Raw genomic sequence first — 22,667 nt, 5'->3', positions numbered from 1 at the left:
TGGAACTGTTCAGCCATTGTTCATCCAGGGAACACCAGGATTATCATCTGGGCCCCCCGCAAGCTGCACTGTGCTTGGGTCACTGGACCTGAGCTCCAGAGAGACCGAGAAAGGCGAGGACGTCCCCACAACAAGGACTCTGAACTGCAAAAGGACTCTCTTTGAATTTGCCATCTCTTCAGAACAACGAGAGGTTCCACTATTTAATATTACTCATTTTCTCATGTTTGTGAATACTTTGCTTGTTGAATCAACAGTTTTTTTCCACTTTTCTTGAAGGAGATTTATGTCTCCTGAACCAATGCGGGAAGGAGCCGCTTGAATTTGCTTTCTAGAGGGACCCCTTTGGAGTTTTCCTCCCAAATTTGCCGTAAACCAAGACACATATGCACTTTATTAAAATATGAAAAACTCCTAAGTCACAGCATCACAGAGGAAAAAAGAACAAAACTTTTTAATTGTTTAAATAAAAATTAAAATTCCATTTTGCCTTCTAGCTCTGAGTCTCACAGCAGACATTTCATTGCTAGGGAAAAATCTATGTCATATACAGTCTCCAGTGAGGTTCTGCAGGTTACACTTCTTTTCCCATTATACTGGAATTGCCAAAAAGTGGCAGCGAGAATGTTGATTGGTCTGGGAAATCTGGGATAGGCAGCCTGAATGAAACAGATTCACTTAAATTGATAGAACACAGTTAAGTTAGATAGCAATAAGTTAGATAGCATTGACAGTAGGGCTAGTGGGAAGGTACCATAAAATGAGCAAATCTGAGAGAGAAACACGTGAGAGATTGTGAATAAGGGATTTCACAAAATATTATTATCAAAGGTTCTAGTTTTTGTTGAGGGGGTTTGGTGTTTGGGTTTTGGGTTTTTTTTTAATTTTTTGTGATGAGAAACACAAATGAATACTCAGAAGGGATTCAAACAGGTCTGGAGAGTGGCAGACATAAATGGATACTGCTCCTTCTTCACTAAACCTCCAGAACTTTGTCCACTTTTTCCTTTTCTGTACCAAACAGAGTTAAGATGAATGGACTCAAAGTGAGGTCTGGGCTTGGAGGACAACCACCCAGTAGTAGTCTGACTTGCCTGAAGTTCAGTGAATAAAGAAATCACAGCAGAACTTTTATCATATAGCAAAAGCACAATGTGAATATAACAACTGATAAGTTCAGGGCTAATATAAAGGATGTGAACTTCAGAGGAGTGGATGGATGCCTCAAAAACTGACAGAGGCAGCTGAGAATGGGGTGTGCTTCAAAACACTATTGACTTTATTTGGATATGCTTATTAAATATTTGTATGATAAACATAGAATAAATGGTCAAAAAATTAAATATTCTTTAATAGACTCTTATTCTAGTTGCTGCCACACACTAGTCATCAGAGCACAATTTCCTTTTGATTTTCAATGCATTAAAAGAATTTCTGCTTATCTGAAATTGAGAAAATATTTCCCACAATAATTTGTTGCACGTTAGCAGTTACAACCATTTTCCAAATGCAGGCTATCTCAGATATCAACTATTCAATTTGAATAGAAATAAATCCACCAATTACCATTTATCTAATGCCTGCAATTATCTGTTCTCTTTCACTAAGATGACTTGGAATCATGAGTCCATTAGAACAGACAATCATTCCCTTCTCCACAGAAATATCTTCCTGCTTAACTCTAATGGGAGTCACAGTTTAAGATTGCACTTGAAAGAAATTACTGAAAAATCTCTGTTGGATCCAACCCTGCTGGGAGAAATATGACAATAAGCATTACTGGTCCTATTCAATAAATCTTTCTTGCTCTTTTCTCAATGGTCATTTCTGTGTTTCATCCTTTGTACAACATACCCTTTTCTTTGTGTTTGGTGGTGTCTTCAATACAGACAACATGTATTACTTTTAATAGGAAAAAAATATCTTGGGTTTTTCCTCTTTCTTCCCTCCTTCTTTTCTGAATTTTTAAAGGTGTTTATTTTGTGCTTTTAAGGTGGTCTTAATTCCTAGCTGTATCTGGTGACTTAATGTGCATCACTGAATACTAATATATTTTTCTGCAATGTTATTAATATGCCTATCCATCCAAACAACAAATTCCCAGTGGCATAAGCAGTGCAAAGAATTCCCTTTTGCATCTCAATGATACCAGCATAGTACAGAAACATCCCTGAACGTTCACTTCTGTCTCACTTTCCATGTGTTAGGCAGGACCCCTTTGCATTCTGGAAAGCAGGCTGGCCCTGGCAAATTCAGCTTCCTGACCTGGCTGCCTCCATATCAGTGTATTTATTCTGCTGCCTTAAGGAATCGGAATAAGAAATGTCAGCACTAGATGGAGCTCCTGTACAGCAACATCTCGGGAAAAATCTTTAGGGCTTGCGTGCACGAGGAAAGCAGGAATGGATGTGCAGCCCCGACGCAGCAGCAGGACGCTCTCAGGGCAGTCAGGTTCACTGCTGCATCCCCATGCCCACACCATCCTGGAGGGATCCCATTTCCTGCCAGGACTGCTCCTTTTGAAACGTGGGGGCATCCCCAGGACCTTCCTTCATGCCGAGGATGTGCGCAGCTGCAATACATCACATGCAGTCTCAGGGGGTTTCTGCATGTGGGACATGGCACCAAATCAGCTAAGAGGTGAAATGAAAGGGTTAGCATCTGCTAGCCAGAGAGCCAAGTGTCCACCAGAGCACACAACCAACGTCTTTCCAACGAGCTCCTCCTTTTGCACTGAATCCAACTGCTTATTTTTAATAATAAAGATATATTTATACAGATTTTCTATAATCTGGGGGGTTTCTTTGGCAGTCGCCATTCCTAGGGGTGGAGCACACTACAAATGCTAACTCTTCTGAGTCAAGTTTTTCATAACGTCTGGTGGTCAAACTGGTTTTTATTCTAATCAGATATTAACTGGTCAATAAATAGCCATATCAGATGCTATGAATGCAGTCTCAAAATATGATGACCAGGCTTTGAGCTGGGATATTCTTGTGCAGCTTTACATCCCTACAATCTCACATGGTGTGGAGGTGAGCTGAGAAGGCTGCTCCTGTCTCTATCCAAGATCACTGTGATGGCTGAAGCATGTGCAAAGAGGAAAAGCAGTATTCCCCACTCCTTAACCCCTCAAAAGGACCTCAAAGAGGAGATCTTTTCCTACATCCATTAAGAAATTAAAATATAACCAATGCAGACAGAAATTCTTTGCAGTACATTTTCATCCAATCAGTAAGTCTAATCTTCAGCACTGGATAGAGGGTGGAAATTGCACCAGAAAGTGTAGCAGTGGAGGTGTGACATATTGGGGCAAGTGTGGCTGTCATGGAGGGAAGCCATACCGTACTTAATACATACATACATACTTAATTCATCAGAGGTCCTTGACAGCACCGTGCAGACAGGCCTGATGCCTACTTGGATAAAACCTACTTGGATTTTCAAACAACTTTGACTAGCCCAAAGGCTTTTAAGGATAGTAAGCTGCCATTCAATAACAGAAATCTTCATGTGAATGAATAATTAAATAGAGGTAGGAAATAAAAAACAGGAGAAAAAAATTAGTTTTCTTAGTGGAAACTGTGGATAGCAAAGTTCCCCATGGATCTGTCCTAGGCCCTGGGCTATTCATCACCCAGATCATTAATAAATGATCTGGGGAAGATAGGAAAAAGTGACAAGTTTTCTGATTGTACTACTCAAAATAACTCAAAATCAACAAAAACTGACTGTGAAGTACTGCCGCACAGCCACATGAAACAGAGCCATCGAGCAGATGAGATGCAGTACTGATGTAAACTGCCATATGTGGAAGAAAACAGACCTGGCCTTAAAAACACAGCAATTGTTTCTGACTTACTGTTCTGCAAAGAGAGTTATGATAGAGAACTTTACACAAACCACTTCCACTAAGCAGCAATGCTCAGCAACTTTTAGAAAAGCAAACATCAGGACTTATTAGAGCAGGAAAACAGAGAAAAGAAAAGGTGAGCAGAGAAAGATTATTTAGTGTTTCCTAAAATAAGTGGTTTTCAAATTAAATCTTCATGTTGCAGACTCCGAATAAACAAACTCGAGAAGATACTTCTCTTTGCATAGTACATAGTTAGTACACAGTTAATAAGTAGAATTTCATTATATTTTGCATACCAAAATTTTGCAGGTTTCCTGAGAGCAAGGGAATGGGAGATAAACACAGGAAGAACTATTAGATTCAAAAGTACTGCTCCAGGGAAGATAGGTGTCCCTACACCACAAATCACAGGCTGTGGTACTTCATATTGGAAAAATATAATTGGATGCTGAAAATTATCCCAGCTTTAAGTTTAGTATTCTAGAAGAATAGCTAGGCAAAATACTTTGAATGGCATATACTTGATATCTGTACAAAAAACACTTTGCAAGGCATAACTTATTGAAATGATAAGAAAAAACAATTACAGCACAGTCAGAGGATAATACCTGCTTGTATCTGATATCAGTATTTCTTTTCCAAAGGTCTGAGTGCCCATAACCCTAGAAAAGATATTAACTTGTAAAATTCTTAGTCATTCTCAAATTCCTTGTTAAACAGCACTTGGTGCACTGACCTATAGAGAGAAACTGCTCCATGAAGCAAACCAGATGGTGATATGCTACTATCTACTGCTCTTATCTCAGCGTATATTAAGCTAAGGCTTTATCTTGCCTCATAACCTGCTTTCTACCCATTAGAAAAAGTCTATTTAAATTCTGACTGACATATTTATCTGGCAGCCTTTCATCCTACTCCTGTGATGTGGTCTTTGCCTCTCTCAAGGATATTAAATAGAAATACATTTTCAGTTTTGAGACATAGTAAAGCAATCCTCAGCAAAATCATGCAGCCACTGCTGAACCTTGGCCCTCTTGCACTGCCACACGTTTTTTCTCTGAAAATTGAGCAGATTAAAAACAGTGCAAAATTTCAAAGTTTGGATAAATTAGAGCAAATTTTTTTGATTTGTTAGAGAGAATTACATGGAGAAGAGTCACTTGGCACACCATAGTCAGTATACAGAACATACTGAAAATATATACACAAATGCCACGTACATACTCCACTCTTTCACTGAGAGGCAGAATTTATAACTTGTCCTCACTGCCATATTAACTCCTACCCTAGAACTGTTTCTAATTAACTCCTGCTGGGCTCACACTGGGGCAGACAGGGATGGGGATGGCCACCAGCCTCTCATGCAGTGCCTGCTCTGCTGCCAGCAGTGCAGGGGACAGCAGTGCCCACCCTGCTCTGCCTTGGACTGCCTGCTGGGCACTGCCCAAACAGCTCGCCTAATTTCATTAGGGTGATTAAACACTCCCTCTAAAGAGGTCCCCTGGTAACCCCACAAACAGCCTGAATGCAGAACACAACCCCCAAACTGTAAATGTGGCAAACAATAATTTTTCAGTGTGCACATGCACATAAGGATTAAGTCTGACCATTGTGTGTTCTAAAATTCTGATAAGGTCAAGTTCAACGGGATTATCTATGGGTTTGTAAAATTCATACCATTTCTCAGCTGAAAGCAAATCTTGCCAGATGTTAATGTGCTATTCCAGTACTCAGAGGTCTGTACGACTCAGACAACTCTTACATATTAAGTAATAAAATGCCATATATGTGAATTAACTAATGGTTTTGAATTTTAGAAATCACCAAAGTCCTAATCTAAGCAAGGTTTTAGATAGCTTTTGATTTGTAAAGATGATTGATCTATTCCTTATGAAATTTTTTACAATCAAGTCTTCTTTTTGTTACCTTGTGTTCTGATAGCCACTTGGTCCTGAACCAAATTCTACTGTTATAAATCTCTACAAAAATAATTCAATATAAAGAAGTCTCCTTTTGATTCATCTGAAGCCTGTTGACCTTGATTCCTTTGACTTTGATTCTTGCCATAGTTATCTACTATTTCTGCTCTTAATTGCATTAGTGAAACCAATAGAAACAAAGAAGAGGAGCGGGGGAAAGAAACAATAGAAGACATAATTGAAAAACAACACTAGAGGATTAGAATGTCTGCCTCCAACAAAACACTGAGAAATAGATGTAAAGATTGCTAGCTTAGCCCAGTGAGTCTCTATCTTTCTGCTTTGTGGCTGCTATACTTTCTCAAGGAACAGCTGAAATTTGTATCTGACCACAGGACAAGATTGTACTTCATCATATTGGAATCTTTGAAATAGGCTTAAGAAACTGCAAATAGGAGAAATAACATCATTTTACAACATGATGGGAAGACTTGTTGGTGGAAATAGCCTAGAGCAATTCAGCCTGATGCTGACAGCTGGCACAAGAAACCTTCAGCTGAAGCAGGTGAAGTCAGGTAAAATGGTAGAAAAGATGGTAGCCAGGTGACCTTGACAGAAGCATTACCATCCAGACCATGGAGAGATGCCTGGGGAGTCAGCAGCCCCAGGAACCTGAGGTTTCACCCTTGCATGGGGTGATCCCCTGATCGCATCCCCTGATCCTTGCTGGGCCAGCACAGCATGGAGGGGAGAGAGGGACAAACAGGTCCCACACTGCTCAGGAGGGAAAGCACAGGAACATCTCACAGAAATGGCATGGGGACATGTCATGGGGGTGAAATGCCTACTCAGAGTGGTACTCTGCATTTGCTGTCTGCAGATTCCAAATGTTCCTCCTGTCTGTATCAATTATGGGAAAGTCTATAGCGGACAGAAGTAATTTTGAATTAGTTTTAAAAAAGCCCAAACAACCCATAACAAAACCAAATCCACAAATCTCCCAGTATTGGGAGGCATTTGGATTATTTAAGAAGTGAATCATGTTAGCTGAGAAATCCACAAAAGCAATTAAGTGGTCTGTGACTCAGTAGAGACGGAGTTTATTGACATTACTGAATCTCTAATTTCAGAAGCAGTTTCTCGGCTAGTGTGGATATGTAGAAAATCACAAATGTAAACAGAATACTTTCAGCTTTCAAATAAACTTATTTTTCTTTTTTAGTGTCAGCACACTAATTTAACAAAATTATTTTCTCACTTAATGCACTTTTAAAATTAGAAACATAGCAGCAACACTAACATAAAAAAGCCCCAAGCAATAGGAAAAAGAATACAAACCCTAATAATTACTTTTAAGTATGAAGTATTTGCCACAGCTGCGGGAAAAAATAACTTTATAGTTATCACCTATTATTATGTCATTATTTGGAACTGTGCCAATGGTTCTGTAGCCTTTTTATCACTGAAAGACTGTAAATTTCATTTGCTTACTGGACTGGAAGATTCTGCTTAAATGCTTCCTAAAAGGAAAAAGATATAGAAGATTAATGTCTTGAGTTAGGAAATGGTCACTAGGTGTGTGACTTGGATGTGAACAGCCAAAGATAATATCCTCTCTCTGGCATACTTCAGGGGCTACAAAGGAAACCTAAAAGTTTTCCAAAACTAATTCCGTTCAGATGTGTCAGCATGTGGATGGTCTTAACAGTTCCTAGAGTTTATTAAACACTATTAAACACTAGAGATTATTAAACTCTATTAAACACTATTAAACACAATTAAACACTAGAGATTATTAAACACTATTAAACACATAGTTAAAAAATATGATTTAATAGCCCTTCACATGCAAAGTCTGTTGCTCCCTAATGTGGTTTTGACTGAATATTGCTTATTTACTGGCCTCTATTTTATTTCAATATACCCACCGAGGGACCAAAAAGCCAGCAACATTTTTAATGACTTATTTTTCCACATGTGTGTGATGTGACTACCAACAGAGCTGGTTTCTGCCTTTTCCTAAATTAAAAGAAAACCAACATCAGACATAGCCTTGTCTGGGTTAATGCCATGACCCAGGATTAGGGAAAAGGGCCTGGAAATATCAAGGATTAAACTTGAACTCTGACAAAAATGCTGTTTCACCATCTCCAGCAGTGCTTATAGCCATGACCTTTTAGACTCAATTCACCATCAGGATAATTCTGCAAGAATTCAAACACAGTCTTTGCCTTTAAACTCTTGTTTGAGGTGTCCACGTGAAGTGATGTTGTTTGTATATTTCTTTGTATAAAGTCTCCAGCATTCTGCCATGTGTGCCCATAACACAGAAACAAAAGTATGCAGCTGTGCTGCAGGATGGCTGTCCAACTGGAAAGGATCAAACACTGGCAGAAATCTGTAGTCACTTGCACATGCACAGAAACAGACCTTGGGCACAAGCAGAACACTTTTTTGCACTGACAGCTGACATCTGTACACAAAAAATGCCAAAAGGCTGATCGATTTCCTTACAGAATTCTTCTGTTCTTGTGTCCTTCTTTTCAGGGACACACACACACACAAACTGTTGTCCAGCCTTCATTGTTATTATTTCTGCATAAATAATAACAATGACTGACACCAAGTCACACAGTTTTTGCTGTTTTCTTTTGTACAGGCATTAGGAAACGGACTCTAAATTCTTGATCACACAACAGAACATGTCAGAAAACATTAAGGATAGCAGCTGAGGGAAAAAATGTTTCCATCTACACGTGGCTGCTGGTGCAAACTGAGGGTACCTGAGGATGTTTTCAGAGCACTCTCCAGCTCCTGTTTGAGCCATTGCTTGAATTTCTGCAGTGGTGAAAGATGAGAGAGGGGAGGAGGAAGAAAGTCTGGGGGTTCTTAACCACAGGATCTTAACACTGTTAGCATCAACAGCTATAGTCTGCAACACCTTGTAAATGGGTATATTGAATGACACTGTCCTGCTTTTCAGCTAGGGTAGAGTTAATTTCTTCTCAGTAGCTCTCACAGTGCTATGTTTTCTATTCAGAATGAGAATGGTCTTGATAACACGCTGATATTTTGGGGGTTTTTGCTAAATCATGTTTATCCTAGGTTTTTTTTCCTTGTCTCATGGTCTGCCAGTGAGGAGGTGCACAAATGAAACTGTGAGGGAGCCTAGCTGGAACAGGTGACCTAACCAAAGGGATATTTCAGACCACAGAACAACATGCCCAATATATAAGCTGAGAGGAGTTACCCAGAAAGGCAGCTGGTAAGGGTCTGACATTGATCAGCAGGTGGTGAGAAACTGCATTGTGCACCAATATTTCCCCTCTTATATTGTCATCATTGTTATTGTTTACCATTATTATTATTTATCTTCTATTATTAAACTGTTCTTATCTCAACAAAAAATTTTGCTTTGATTCTCCTCCCCATTCCCCAGGGAGAAGAGAGGAGGGCTTGAGCAAGGGGCTGCACAGTGCTTCACCTCCAGCCCAGCACACATCTTGGGTGATACTCTGATGTAACCAAGGCAAAACCTTCTCTTATCTCCAGAAGGTGTTAAAGTGCCTACCAGAGTGAAGTCTTTGATTTCAGGAATAACATTCAAAGTAGGACGTTAGGTCTTCCCTTTTCACTTTCTTTTTCAAGGCATGATTCCTTCTTTATCATGTTGCCTAAAAGTTTTGCCCAAGTTGTCCCCCTCCTTTAAGCATGTAAATTAAATGCAGAACTCCAGCACTCATGCTCTACAAATTACCTGCAGAAAGAGCTGACAGCATTTTCCCTACATTATGAATTTGAGACTGTAAAATTGGTAAGAGGACTAGGACAACTCTTCATGAAAACACATCAAACATCTTAAAAATGCTCACTCTAGCACAACTATTCTAGGAAATTTCAACTCTGTACACTAATGCATACAGGAAAGAGAAATTCCTGAAAATATCCTGGAAGAGGATACTGAAGTGGGGAGGGAACTATAAGCAAAAGTAGGAAAATTAGAAAAAGAAGTAATAAACATCCCATTTGTGAGGGTCATCTCATGACGTCAGAGAGGTACAGAGCAGGTATACACCCCAGAGTTTGCATTCCTTTCATAGTCCATGGAGATAATGGGCGCATGGAGGACACATATCTCCCTGAAGGGAACATCTCAGATGTGTTGAACAGTGTGCATGCTGGCAGTACAGATCTGGTTTTCTATTGATTATAAAAAAGCCTTGGGGATTGGAAAATGTCTGGTTTTAGTCAGACGATTCCCATCTGTCTCTAAGGGGTTGAGCATTTCATTTTTTCCAAGTAAGTATGGCCCTGAGAAGTGTATTTAATAACATACACTTTCCTCATTGATTAGTTATTTAAATAAAAAAGTATAGCAGGCTGTCATGGTTTGAGCCTGGCACAGAGCCAGTGCCCCCATGAAAATGCCCTCACCCTGGTGTCTGCTGTGAGATGTGACCAGGAATAAGCAAAACAGGCTCCAGCTTAAACATAAAGAACACTTTATTACCTTAACTACAGGAAAATAGGGAAAAACTATAAGGAAAAGAAAAAAAAATTGAAAACCTTACAAAAAACCACTTTCCTCCTCCCCACTACCTGAATTTCCCAATCCGATACATTCTCCCAAATCACCAACTGCCCAGCCTGGCACCACACTTTAGTATACTCAAACTTCAGTTCATGAAGAGGAGAGGAGTCCTTCTTGTTCCATAGGCTTCCCCTGGAAACACGCTGAAACCTCTGTGCTTCCAATGTCACTCGGCACCGCCCGGAAAAAGTCCTTTTGCCGCTTGTGACATCTTCCTTCCATGCCCAGTGCTCTCACCACCGTGCATGGACCAGAGCTGCTTTTAGGGTTGTCTTTTAAGGATGCCTTGTCTCACTCCAAAAAGGCACAGTCTCTGCTTTGGGACATCTGTCCCCCCCATATTTTTCCAACCCCCTGGGGCCGGGGGGTCCTCACGATGAACCCTCCTGGTTCTGAGCCACTGCTTCCCCCCAAGTGCAGTCTCTGTGTCACAGGAACAAACTGAGTCCATGGCCACAAGAAAAGTCCAGCCAAAAGGCCACTCCAAATCATCTCTCCCCATTCAATCATCTCCACGTTCTTTGGGCCAGGTCCTTGTCTCATCTCATCTCCTATCTCCCTTCTTATTCAGCTTCGAGGAGGATTAGCATTTTTGCAAGGCCCCAATCATGAAAGAAAGGGGTTAAAACTTTCAGTCTCTGTCTGTCCCGGAGCTGCGGCACTCCCACACACGCTGCCGCTCCGGCCGGGCACTCTTCCCCCCCCCCCCTTCTCCTCCTGGGCTGGCTGCTATCACATTCGGTGTCACCGGCTCTCCTCTCTCCCTCCTGGGGGGGGGGGGAATGTCTGCCCGATGTCTCTTGGGGCTCCTCCACCCTTCCATCCTTGAGGGCCTTCTCACCCCCATCTCTGTCCAGGCCCCGGGCCTACCGCATGGCTGCCCCTCCCCCGCCCAGCAGCAGCGGCTGGACAGGGGAGGGAGATCTGACCTCTTCTCCTCGACGTCCCAAGAGAGCCTCCCAGGGCCAGAGCTCTGCTTTTTAACCCCTGTGTATTCTCGGAGGTGTGTCCAAACCCCACTGGCTACACCAGGTGCCAGTATCAAACTCAGAATATCCATTGGTTTGACCACAGCATCCCAGAATTCCCACTTCTTCCTGGTCAAACCACCACACAGGCTAACTTCGGTTTCTCTAAAGAGGAGATGCCAAAAGAGGAATTCAGATCACGTATCTTCTTAATAAATACTTTTGTATTTTTGTTTACTATAAAAATCTAATACATATCAGGTGCTGGAAATTACATAGAAAAATTCAGGATAAACTGTCAACTGTTACACTGTATTAAAATAACTAAATCCCTCTAGGTCATGACAGCATTTCTCCTCTTTTTTTTTAGATAAAGAGACTGTAAACACTTTTGACTCATTCCCATGAGTCAGGCACTGGTTTTCCCCCCTCTCTGAACCAGCTGATTATTTCTGATACTGACCAACTACTGAGGAAAGCTTGCATGGGTCACAATGACTGCAGGCATAACAGAGTCTGTGCACTTCAAACAGAGAATGTTTTCAGGGTCTGTTGCAGAACTGTTTTCCTAAGCAATACTGATTAGTCGTGTTTGCTACCAGAAATATCACCTTTAATGCCATCCCAAGCCCCCTGGGAAAGGAGCAATCAATGATGAGTGGGCAAGTGAGGGGCTGCTAAGAGTGGTTTTGCACTGGGAGATGAGTACTTGCTGCATCAAAGCTCAAAAACCATCAGATGAGCTCTTGCAGGATCAAGCCAAGTGAGATGGTGTCTTTTATGTAGAAAAAAACCATATCTTTTCACAGAAGAGTTGTTTATTACATCTGAGATCTCAGCTGCATCCCATAAACAGAGAGTTTCCAGTATGTCAGAAGTTTATGCCCTAAATGTAAGTACCTTTGTTTAATGCAGTGAGTCTAAGACATAGCATATAAAATAAAGGTAAAATAATAAGAAGAAAAATTATTTGTTTATGATCATGAGGTAGCTGAACTTTAAAGCAAAATCATGAGCAGCTCCATTTCTCATTCATTGTGCTCTCTGGCAGTTTACAAGGGAGTAAATCGATAACAGCTTTAATATGACTGAAAAGATTATCTACCCACTGAGTTGAGTACAGGGTTTCTAAAAAGGCTGAAGTCCTCATTTAGGTATGACCTTGAGTTATCAATGGACATTAGGACACATCTACATGCCTTACTTCAGTTCAAATAGGACTGTGGCCCTCTGCTGCACCCAGGACTGACAGGATGCTGTGTGGGAAGACACAGACACCAAGTCACACAGCTTTCGTATGACATAGGCATCTCTGGCTCCTCTAGAATGGTGATGTTCTTTTACACAACACTAACCAGAATTAATTTTTTACAATGAAATATTGGAAACAACTTCTTGGCCAAGCTGCCAGGTATTTTAAGCACCATGAAAGTTAAGAAAGGGAAAAACAACCAGCTGAAAACAAGAGCTGAGTTCAACAGGCACAAAAATTTCCCTGCTAGTAATGTGCCTTGGAAATTTTCCAGCAGTAGAATCTAGTGTTGGATTTCTGTAGCCAGAGACAGCTTTGTCTTTTTCATATGTATCAATCTACTTAATATTTAATCCTAATATGACATGGCATGGAGTAGTGGTTCTAAAAATGAACTCCAGAAATCATCTGAGCTCAAATTCTGCCTGTCCTACATGTTTGCATTAGTCGAAGTATCTTGAGAAAAGAAAATTTTTTTTTTCTGGAAGTTTGCATCTGTCCAGGGATTTGAAATGTTTAATAAGGCACTGTGCAGAGGTTACATGTGAGATGGTCAAAACTGCCAGACAAACCTAATCTTAGGATGGCATGTCACTTCCTGTGTATGTGGTCTCAATGGGAGTGCCTTAAAAATAATAATTTTTCCTAAATTAAAATCTAAGTCTCAGTCATTTCATGATATATTTAATCATCCTTTTTTTCACCTTGCCAGCAAAGTTTACTGAGAGTTCAGCTGTGAAAATAGATCCTTTCCTTTGTCACTTTCCATGTTTGCTTAAATGTATAACTATGAGCCTGTCGAACCATGATGAAGTGGTGTGTAATGGCAGCAAATTTTAAAAATCCATCTATTTCCCCAACTCAGTGACATGTGCAATTTCCACTGCAGTGACCTACTTAACAGAGCTACAATCAAGGACGAGCACCAGGGCAAAATCATTTACTCTGGGAACAGACCTTGCTGTTTCTCCCCTAGCTCCATTCCTGGTGCTTCCCCAAATCAAATAAGACAGCTTATACTTCCAAAGCAGATCTCACAGTATTTAATTTTCTCCTTAAAACCCCTATTACATGCTTATAGATCAGCATCTGCACTTCCCATTAGCTTCCAAACCTTGTGCTTTCCACATATGGCTTGAAATCACAAAGCAGATATAGGGATCGCAGCAAGTAATTAAACCAAAAAATTACACTTTGTCCATCATTTTCCTCCCCTCGTGGTCATTCTTGGGTCATGGTTTTTCAGTGCAATGGATTGCCTGGTAAACAGCTTCCTCAATTTCCCACTAGGTGACATCAACGTACATGGCACTGTCAATACTGCTGGGAGGGGAATCAGAGGTGTTCTCCAAATCACCTCCCAGGCATGTGATTTTTTAAAAAGTGATCTCTCACCTTGTGTTCACATTTGAAACAAATCCCAGCTTTCTACTTTCACTCCCTCAGGTTTCATCCAAGCCACAGACCTGAAGGATAACACCTTCACTCTCCATTTGGTTTAAAACACAAAGGAGGCTTTCACCTTATCATAAAACAAGTGGGAGGGGTGGGAAATGACCTTAAAAGTACAGTCCTGCTAGAAGATTTGCAAGAATGAAGTGCATTTATAAATATTTTAACAGTTTGAATTTGGTTTAGGTGTGTCTTACAGATCATTAAATAATCACTAAGTCATGAAGATTAGTTGCCCACCTAAAGTTTCTTCATGATTTAGAAAAATACTGCAGTTAGAAAAAAAAAACAAATAAAGGAAAAAAACCCCTGTGTGTATCTTCATTATCTTCATTTTGTACAAGAAAGTGCAATTCTAGTGGGGCCACTGAACTTAGAGCATCACAGAACCATCAAGCTTGTAAGAGACCTTCAAGATTATCTAGTCCAACCTGCAACCCAGCACCACCATCATTACCCCAAAACCATATCCCTAAACACTTAACATCATTAACACTTAACATCATTAACAGTATGTTCCTATACTGTTATTTGTCCTAGAAGGATCATCTACCCCATTACAAAAAATAACCCCAAACAGATAAGAATATTGAAGCATTTACTTTTACCAATCTTGATGCTGAACTTCAGTTCGTCTTAATTAACTTTCCTATTAAACATCTCTTTTCTGGATCTTAGCGCCCTTTCTCTTGTCTTTGATGGGCCAAAATCAGACCTGAGGTATCAAGGATGGAAAGCTAATTTTTTAGCTAATAAATGTATGAGATTTTTTTTCAGGAATAGCTAAAGAATGAATAATTATATTTATCAACAGATAAAATTTGTTTGTAAAGACACATAAATATTAGGCAATCTTCTATTGTTATTTGCTTTTACTCATGCTATATCCTAATCAGTATTGTTTATTTATAATTCTGCAAGCAAACTTCTTCATTATGCCCTCTGTACACTCTAATGAAAGAACACATGTGAGTGCTGCAAGACTTTCACATGAACTATGCACAGTTTAATAACTACCTGCATTTAGGTAGTTATTAAGTATCAGCTTCCCAGGATACCCCATTGACAGCACCAACATCACTCAGAGGAGCTGAGGTCCCCTTTGACATTCCAAGTTTTGCTGTTCTGTTTGCTTGTGTGTTCCTTGATAATCTAATCAATTTTAAAAATCACAGCAGAAATTATCACATGAAAACAGGTATCACAATAGCACAGAAATCTGCACTCCTGCCATGCATCCAATTCATGTAGCTCTGACTTTGAAGAATTGTTTCACAAGCAGAACACCCTGGCAGAAACTAACCCATTTGCAGGTTTAATTCCATGGTCAGTGTGATGGCAACTCACATGTATTCAGGCAGAAGCCAGCAGGCTCAAAAGGGCACCTTTAACATACCTTTTTGTCTAAGCCCTTGAACACCTACCTCTTTTTCTCCCTCTTTTCAAATGTTATTCCTCCCTCCCACTGGTAAATAATAAGAAGAAAGCTCAAAGTATGGAGAAAAGAAACAGTCCTGGCTTCTTTCTGCCTGAGAAAACTACTTACAGAAATACTGGAATATATAAAACACACAAAAATGGAAATGAAACCTGGAAGAAGACGTCATTCTGCTCAGCACAGAATGATAACAAACCTACCAAAACAACAAACCTACCAAACTGAAAGCAACCTACCAAAACAAGGTACTCTTGACCATAAAGTCTATTTTTGGATGGCCAAAGTGCTCATATGTTACAAGCATTCCTAACTCCTTAGACTTCACTTTGGGCAAAGCAGCATTTTCCCAGAGGAAGCTGACAGGATGAGTTAATGATCATGAGTGGAGCAGACATATGAGGAAAGGACAGGTACCAGAGACACACCATTGGAAGTAGCAAAAAGAGTTTAAAATTCAGGTAGAGAACATGTGTTTGCATTCAGCACCTGATTCCACATCAATAGCTGTTGGGAGCACTTCTTGGGTCAAGGGGCCTACACACGACATGCTGCAACCCAGGGTTGGAGAAGAGCCAGGAATGCCTTTGTCCTGTCCTTGTGGCCTGTAGGCACCAAAGCAAGGATGTAGAGCAAGAGGGAGCTGTGCCAAGTCCCCTGGTCTGTGTTGGATAAGGATCACACCTAGATATGCGCCCACAGGCCAGTTCATGCTTTAGTGGATCTTTTTATGAATGTAGGAATAAATGAAGAAAGGGTCATTGCTTGGTGATGCCACAGGCCTCACCTTTGGAGGGATGAAGGCTGCCCTCTGACTGTTCATTGCCCTTTATCTTCTTTTAATAATTAAAAAAAAAAATCCAATTACAACACTTACATCTAGCAGTGCAAAAGGTGGTTGCAAAAACATTTTGTCTGGACAGGAGGACAACACTGAATACTTTTCCCATCACTTCTGGCAAATCTATTCCTGCAACTTAACTTTCTACTGAAGCTGCAAGCCAAATATTTTGCTTTGCAGAACAGAAATCATCTGATGATAAGAACTCACTATCTGGGACATGAGTAATTCATATTATAGATTGAGAGATAATTAAACATGGTAAATATAGTACTTTCAGGAGACTTTGCTCATAACAGAAACCACACTGAGGGACCTGCAGTTCAGCAATGGCACAGATTTTCCTGAAAAAGAGGGAAGTATTATATATGTTCATACACTTAAACTCTGTCCAGTGGCTTGCCTTTTTTTAGATTCCATTTTTAGCTCTTAGGAAAAAAATAATTTTGAAGAATGAGATATGTTAGGAAATATTTATTACATCTAAGCTACTCTTTCATAAAGTCATTTTTTAAAATGTTTTAAACTGTGCAGATCACTTGTGCTTGACCATAACAAGGCAATAAAAGTATCCTTTTGTTCACCACAGAAGAGCATTTAGCTCCCTAATCATGTTGCTTAGTGCATCAGTGCTAAAAAGAATAGCAAAGAATCATCATTGAACTCTTACCAAAGCAGGAATTGACAAAGCCATACCACCTACAAGCATGGTCCCCTCCGATCCATTTGCCACGGATGTTGGATGCAAAACTGAGGGTAGTGCCCGAGATGCACACTAACATGTCACTGACACTGATGTTCAGGAGAAGCATGTTGACTGGGTTACGCAGGGTTTTAAACTTGCAGAAGAGGATGAGGACAATCAGGTTATTCAAGAAACCAAAAAACAAGATTAATCCAAGAAAAACAGCCACTACTGTGTGCCCACTTCGTGAGAGTCCAGCCCTTGGCTCAAGAGGATGTGCAGGTGCACCAAAGCTCAGGTTATACATCCAAGTGTGGTTCATTTCGGACTTTGCCATGGATCAGTGAGGGCAGAGATGCTGGGTGCCCTTTGCTGAAGCAGTTTCACAGAAGTCATTCCATCACAGATTAAATCCTCTCAGGAGCCTTGTCATCTTTGCTCGGATGAGGCATCTCTTAGATGGTTATGCAGGTGTCAAACACTGTATTGCAGCACAGGACTATTTTCCTGCACTGTGTCTTTCCAGGGGTCTGCTCTGCAGTAACTCCAGGGCAAGAGAAGTGAAAAATCACCTCAAATTCATCTTTCTTGCTTAAACCTAGGATAATATTAGGTGATCTTTTTAATGTTCAAAATGGAAGGTATCTTAAAAAGATGCTTCAGCATGGTCTCCTCCTTCAGAGCAAAGGACAGCCCTATCAATGGCAGCTACCCTCCTTTCCTCTGACAATGGGTGTCCTTCTGAAAACACAGAAAAAACAAATAGTTAAAACCAAACAACTCTTTCCACACAAAAACCAAAAAATAAGTGCATCATTTATTAACAGCTCCTCCTGTTTTGAACTGTAACAAATATCTCTCATTTTCAGTTTTTACTCTGATTTTTAACAGAAACATCCGTTTGTTTACATTTCCTTGGACGTTTCAAGCAATTTTTCCCTAGCTCACAGTTTAGTATGGAGAAGGTCGTTTGCACCTTCCTAGCAAAGTTCCTCATGTGAGCAAATGCATGCTGAAACTTATCTTTTGCATCAGCTTCCCAGAGAAAGAACTCTGTCTTCCTCCAGATTAAGTCAATCTACACCAAGAGAAGTTTCACTTTTGGCTTGACTTTAATTAAAATGATGACAAATTTAGGAGAAGGTATTTCTTTACCCAGAAAGAAAAATATCAAATGCCATCCCTCAAGCTCTCATGTGCACGCAAAGGTCTGCAGATCTGTGATAACAATATCTCTCCTCCCACAATTACCAGTGAACAGATGTCTTTATTATTTACAAAGCAGACACCCAAAGGCTCACATCTCTCCTATCACAGGCATAAATTTTACCCACATGGAGTGAACACATTGCTTGTGTGCTTTGTGAAACAATAGTGTTTAGTGTGGATTCACAATTACATAGCCTACCTTCTTTGTGGTTGCAGGCAGATCCTGCACAGAATTATATATATATATGAATTTCCACTCCTCAGTGCAAAATGCATGATACCGATAGCTCGCTGGACTAAAAAAATTTGAAAGCTTCTCTTTCATGTGTCATGTACTCCTAGAATAATTGCACACCTGTTAAAATGGAGCATCTCCTATATTACTCCTAACTGCTGTTTCCTGGAAATTGTGCTGTAGAAAAACATGTATTTAGCAACTGGAAAATTGTGAGTTCAGTTTACTGAAGATTCAGAGGTTGCTTGCTTTTTTCTTTTATATCTTGGTGTCATGATAATAATTTAGAATAAGTATTTTGTCTATTTCTCTACTTTCACAAATTCACTGTGCTAAATGTTACAGTGATTTTAAAGTCTAACATATACAAATTGTCTTAAGGACTTTTTCTTGTGAGTAAATTATGTACACTTCACAGATCTTCTACTGTTTGGTCACTGAGAATCTGAAACACTGATGCTTTCTGATTTTTTCCTCCCCCTTTAGGAGGTACATGATAATTTTTGTTGGAAAGGGTCCCAGGTAGCATATCTAAGAGAAAGAACTTTTTAAGTCCTCTTCCTGCAAACTAACTGGGCCTAACCATCAATATACTCTAAATTGTATACAGTGTTTAAAAGAACAGAGTGAAAATTTAGTGGAACAAAAACCAAATCTTAAAAATACTCTTCTGAGCATTTCTCCCATGCAAACAGGCTGAGATAGTTGGGGCTGTTCAGCCTGGAGAAGAGAAAGCTCTGGAGAGACCTCGTTGCAGCCTTTCAGTACTTAAAGGGGATTTTAGAAAAATGGGGAAAAACTTCTTAGCAGAGCCTGTAGCAAAGGGGTACGGGTTTAAAACTGGTTAATTCAGGGTCAATAATGAAGATTTTTATGGCAAGGTGAGGTGAAACACTGGAACAGGTTGCGCAGAGCTAGATGCTCATCCCTGGAAGTGTTGAAGGTGAGGCTGGACAGGGTTCTGAACAACCTGATTGAGTTTGATGTCCTTGTTTATTGTAGGAGGGTTATACTAGACGACCTTTAAATGTCTGTTCCAACACAAATTACCCCATGATTAAAAATTCAGCTCAAAATATAAATAATAAATAGGTCTATTATACAGTCATCCTGCATTCTTAAAAACATATCAAGAGTTCATATTTTTAGTGCTTGCAAAAGGACATTCACTCCTGGATGGGACTCAGCTGATTATAATTGAGCAGTGTGACACCAGGTGTGCAGGTCCTGCCCAGTGTGCAGGTCATGTCTCCGTGGCCATCACTCACACAGCTTTAGCTGGCCAAGTTCTGCCCTGGTGTGTTGGGAAATTATACTTTAATGCACAGGCAAGATGAGCAGGTCCTGAAAGTTCAGTGTAAGACACATTTTAAAACAATATTACTTGATATCAAAATATGACAAACACGATGCACAAAGATGAGCTTCAAAAAGTTTTGGTGAATTTAAGAGACAAAGGTCTGCAGAGGAAGACATCTGAAGATCTGGGCTATGTATGAGTAAGTCTTGTTTTAGGAGCTCATGTATTAAGTGCTACGTTTTTTACACTTATGGATGAGGTAAAAACTAAATTCAGATTTCAAAAAAGCTCTAAACTCCCATAACTAATCCCTTGAAGAATGGGTCCAAGTTTACCTAATGTTAGCATTTAACTGAAAAATACACATTATTGTTGAAAAACACTTGTAGATGAGCTTTGTGCTCAAAGCTTTTGTGTTCATTTGATTTTCTTTTTTTTTTTTTTTCTCCTCCAGAGAGATAGCTTGGTTTAATAGAGGTTACTCTGGAACTCTATAAACCCTGTCTTACAGGTGACACTCTGCATTCCCTAGGGCTCCATGACCTAGGACAGCCTGAACCCTCCCAGTTCTTAGCAGGAAGCTAGGAGCTTGCAGAATTGCCAATTCTGCTTCTCAAAAAATGTTTAAAAACCCCAAAACAATAAAACCTACAATACCATCCAAGGCAAGCAAATGAGCATCCAGTTTGTCGCCTTGAATTTGTCAGAGTTGACAGGGAATGGGAAACATACCCAAAGTGATACAAAACATATGGCCAGGTGAAATGGGCCAAAAGTTTGTTTAATGTCACCACCAATTAAATCCTGCATCTGTTGACTGGTTCTGACAGTAAAAGTCTAAAGATGCAGCAAAACAGACACCCATCACTGCTTGTATTTTCTCTGAAGTAGTCTGTTGGAAAAAAATAAGGTTTCAGAAGATGTTAGATCAGCTTCTGGAAGCACAGGCTTTAATACTGAGAATGAGAGGCTTCTTTTCACACTTGACACCATGCATTAGTTTGAGCAGTGAAGCTGGTTTGTTTCCTTTCTCACTTTTCTACCAAATAACTTATTGAACACATTAGCTTCACGGGTTTCCAGCTGGGAGATTCTTTACCATCTTCTCTTGCAACATTGTGCAACATGCCAAAGATCATGCTTAATTCACTTTAAATATTTAAAATCTGAAGAAAAGACATAAAATAAATAAAATCAAACTTCATATTACTAAAAAAAAACTTATCCTTTTCCATCATATCTACATTGTTCTCTTGGGGTATAAAAGAGCTATAAAAAGCCCTCTTATGTTTACATATTCAGACAATCTAAATCAACTCGTTGCTCACTTCATACAAAATCAATTTTAAAATAGCTGTTTTCCTTCATTTAAGAACTTGTATTTCTAATGAAAAGTTAAATTAAAAAACAGACAAAAAACATCCAAACAAACCCCTCTACATAACATTTCAAAGACAATCCCAGATGAAATTTTATGAAGGAAGAATCACTTTTTTGACCTGCTAACAGAATTATGACAGCAATAGTGTATTTTTAAGTTGACATACATTTAACCTTGTGTTCCAGATGAGAAACTGAATTGTTTTTAACAGAAAACATCCAAAACCATAGGTATAATCTGAAACAATTGTTTTAAAACACAGCTGAAAGATGGATCTTCACGGGACTTCACAACACTGAAGTCAGAATTCCCATCTGTTCTGGATTATTTTTCCATGCTCCAAGCCATGCTGCAAGATTTCAAGAGATCCAGAGAGAACTTTAGAGCTAAGCTAGAAGACTGAGAGGAAGTTCTATGGTTCAGAAGTTTGGGTATCTCCCAGCTCCCAAAGCCTCCTGTCTGCGCAAGAATCTCTCGTATGCAGATCACCAGATTAACTTTCAGCAGTTGACGTTCACGACAGAGACAGACATGGAAATGAGAACAACGTAAGTACAGAACACATGTAGTGATGAAGTTACACGTTTGAATGCTGTACTGTTTACTCAAGGGGAAAATCTAAGTGTGGCAAACCCATGCTTTTGAAAAAAAAAAAAAGCTACTATCATTTAAAATATTCAAAGTTAAGGCAACCCCTCTTACGCAAGAAGAGGAAGTTTATGCACAGAAATGTCTGCGGTACGAGTACATGAGACAGACCCGCTCCTGAGCTGGGCTGAAGCCATCAGAGCCCGAGCCGGGACGGCGGTGGCGGCAGCGAGGACTGAAGGCACCTCCCGAGTGCCCGGGCTCACCCCAGGCTTCTAAACACCGCACCAAGCAAAAGCCTCTCCAGCCGACCTCCGCGTCCTTCACAAACATTTTACACTTCTTTGGGAGGGGAGTGGAGAATGGCACAGTACGCTGGGAGAAGAACCCACCTGTATCTTTCATCCACAGCAACCCAAAGGGAAAACGCGCACCCAAGCGTGCGGCAAACGCGTCCCGAGCGGCGGCACCGGGAGCCCCGGCACCGGGCTGCCCTCCCGGGCGGAGCGGAGCCGCGGGGCGGCGGGATGGAGGCGGCGGGCTCGCCCTGCCCGCACACGTCCTTCTCCTTCTCCCCTCCTCGGTGGGTTGCGAGGACATGCAGCTCCGAGAGGGCGGGGGAGAGTGAGCAGATGGCTTTGCCAGGTTAAAGGACAGGAGCGATACGCATCTCGTCCCGTTCCCGCCCGCCACTCCCGGTGCTGCTCCCCAAGCTCCGCCCGTGCCGGGGCGGTGCCGCAGCCCGAGTGCCCAGCACGGCGGGCACGCTGCGCTCTACGGTCCGCACTCAGCCCCCGGCACGGCGGGCACGCAGCGCTCTACGATCCGCACCCAGCGATCGGCACCTAGCGCTTGGCACGGCGGGCACCCAGCGCCCCGCCGTCCGCACCCAGCGATCCGCGATCTGCACCCAGTGTCCGCACCCAGCGCCCCGGGATCCGCATCCCGCTCGGCC

The 22,667-nt window shown here is 40.8% G+C and overlaps 1 protein-coding gene across 1 annotated transcript in view; it reads right to left on the bottom strand.

Annotated features, from left to right (window-relative positions):
* LOC102066016 (pinopsin) overlaps positions 1 to 22,405 on the bottom strand; it is an 83,119-nt gene extending 60,714 nt beyond the window's left edge. The window contains exons 1-2 of the mRNA XM_005488026.4: positions 22,105 to 22,405; positions 16,985 to 17,740 (exon numbers count right to left, since the gene is read on the bottom strand). Coding sequence (XP_005488083.3) covers positions 16,985 to 17,336 — 352 coding nt within the window. The 5' untranslated portion in view covers positions 17,337 to 17,740; positions 22,105 to 22,405. The remainder of the gene's footprint in view (positions 1 to 16,984; positions 17,741 to 22,104) is intronic.
* Positions 22,406 to 22,667: the final 262 nt, after the last annotated feature.

The sequence above is a fragment of the Zonotrichia albicollis genome, chromosome 2 (assembly GCF_047830755.1).
Source record: "Zonotrichia albicollis isolate bZonAlb1 chromosome 2, bZonAlb1.hap1, whole genome shotgun sequence".
NCBI classification, from domain to species: Eukaryota; Metazoa; Chordata; class Aves; order Passeriformes; family Passerellidae; genus Zonotrichia; species Zonotrichia albicollis.
Note: the sequence above shows the minus strand (reverse complement) of the source record. Positions and strands in the feature narration are given on the sequence as shown.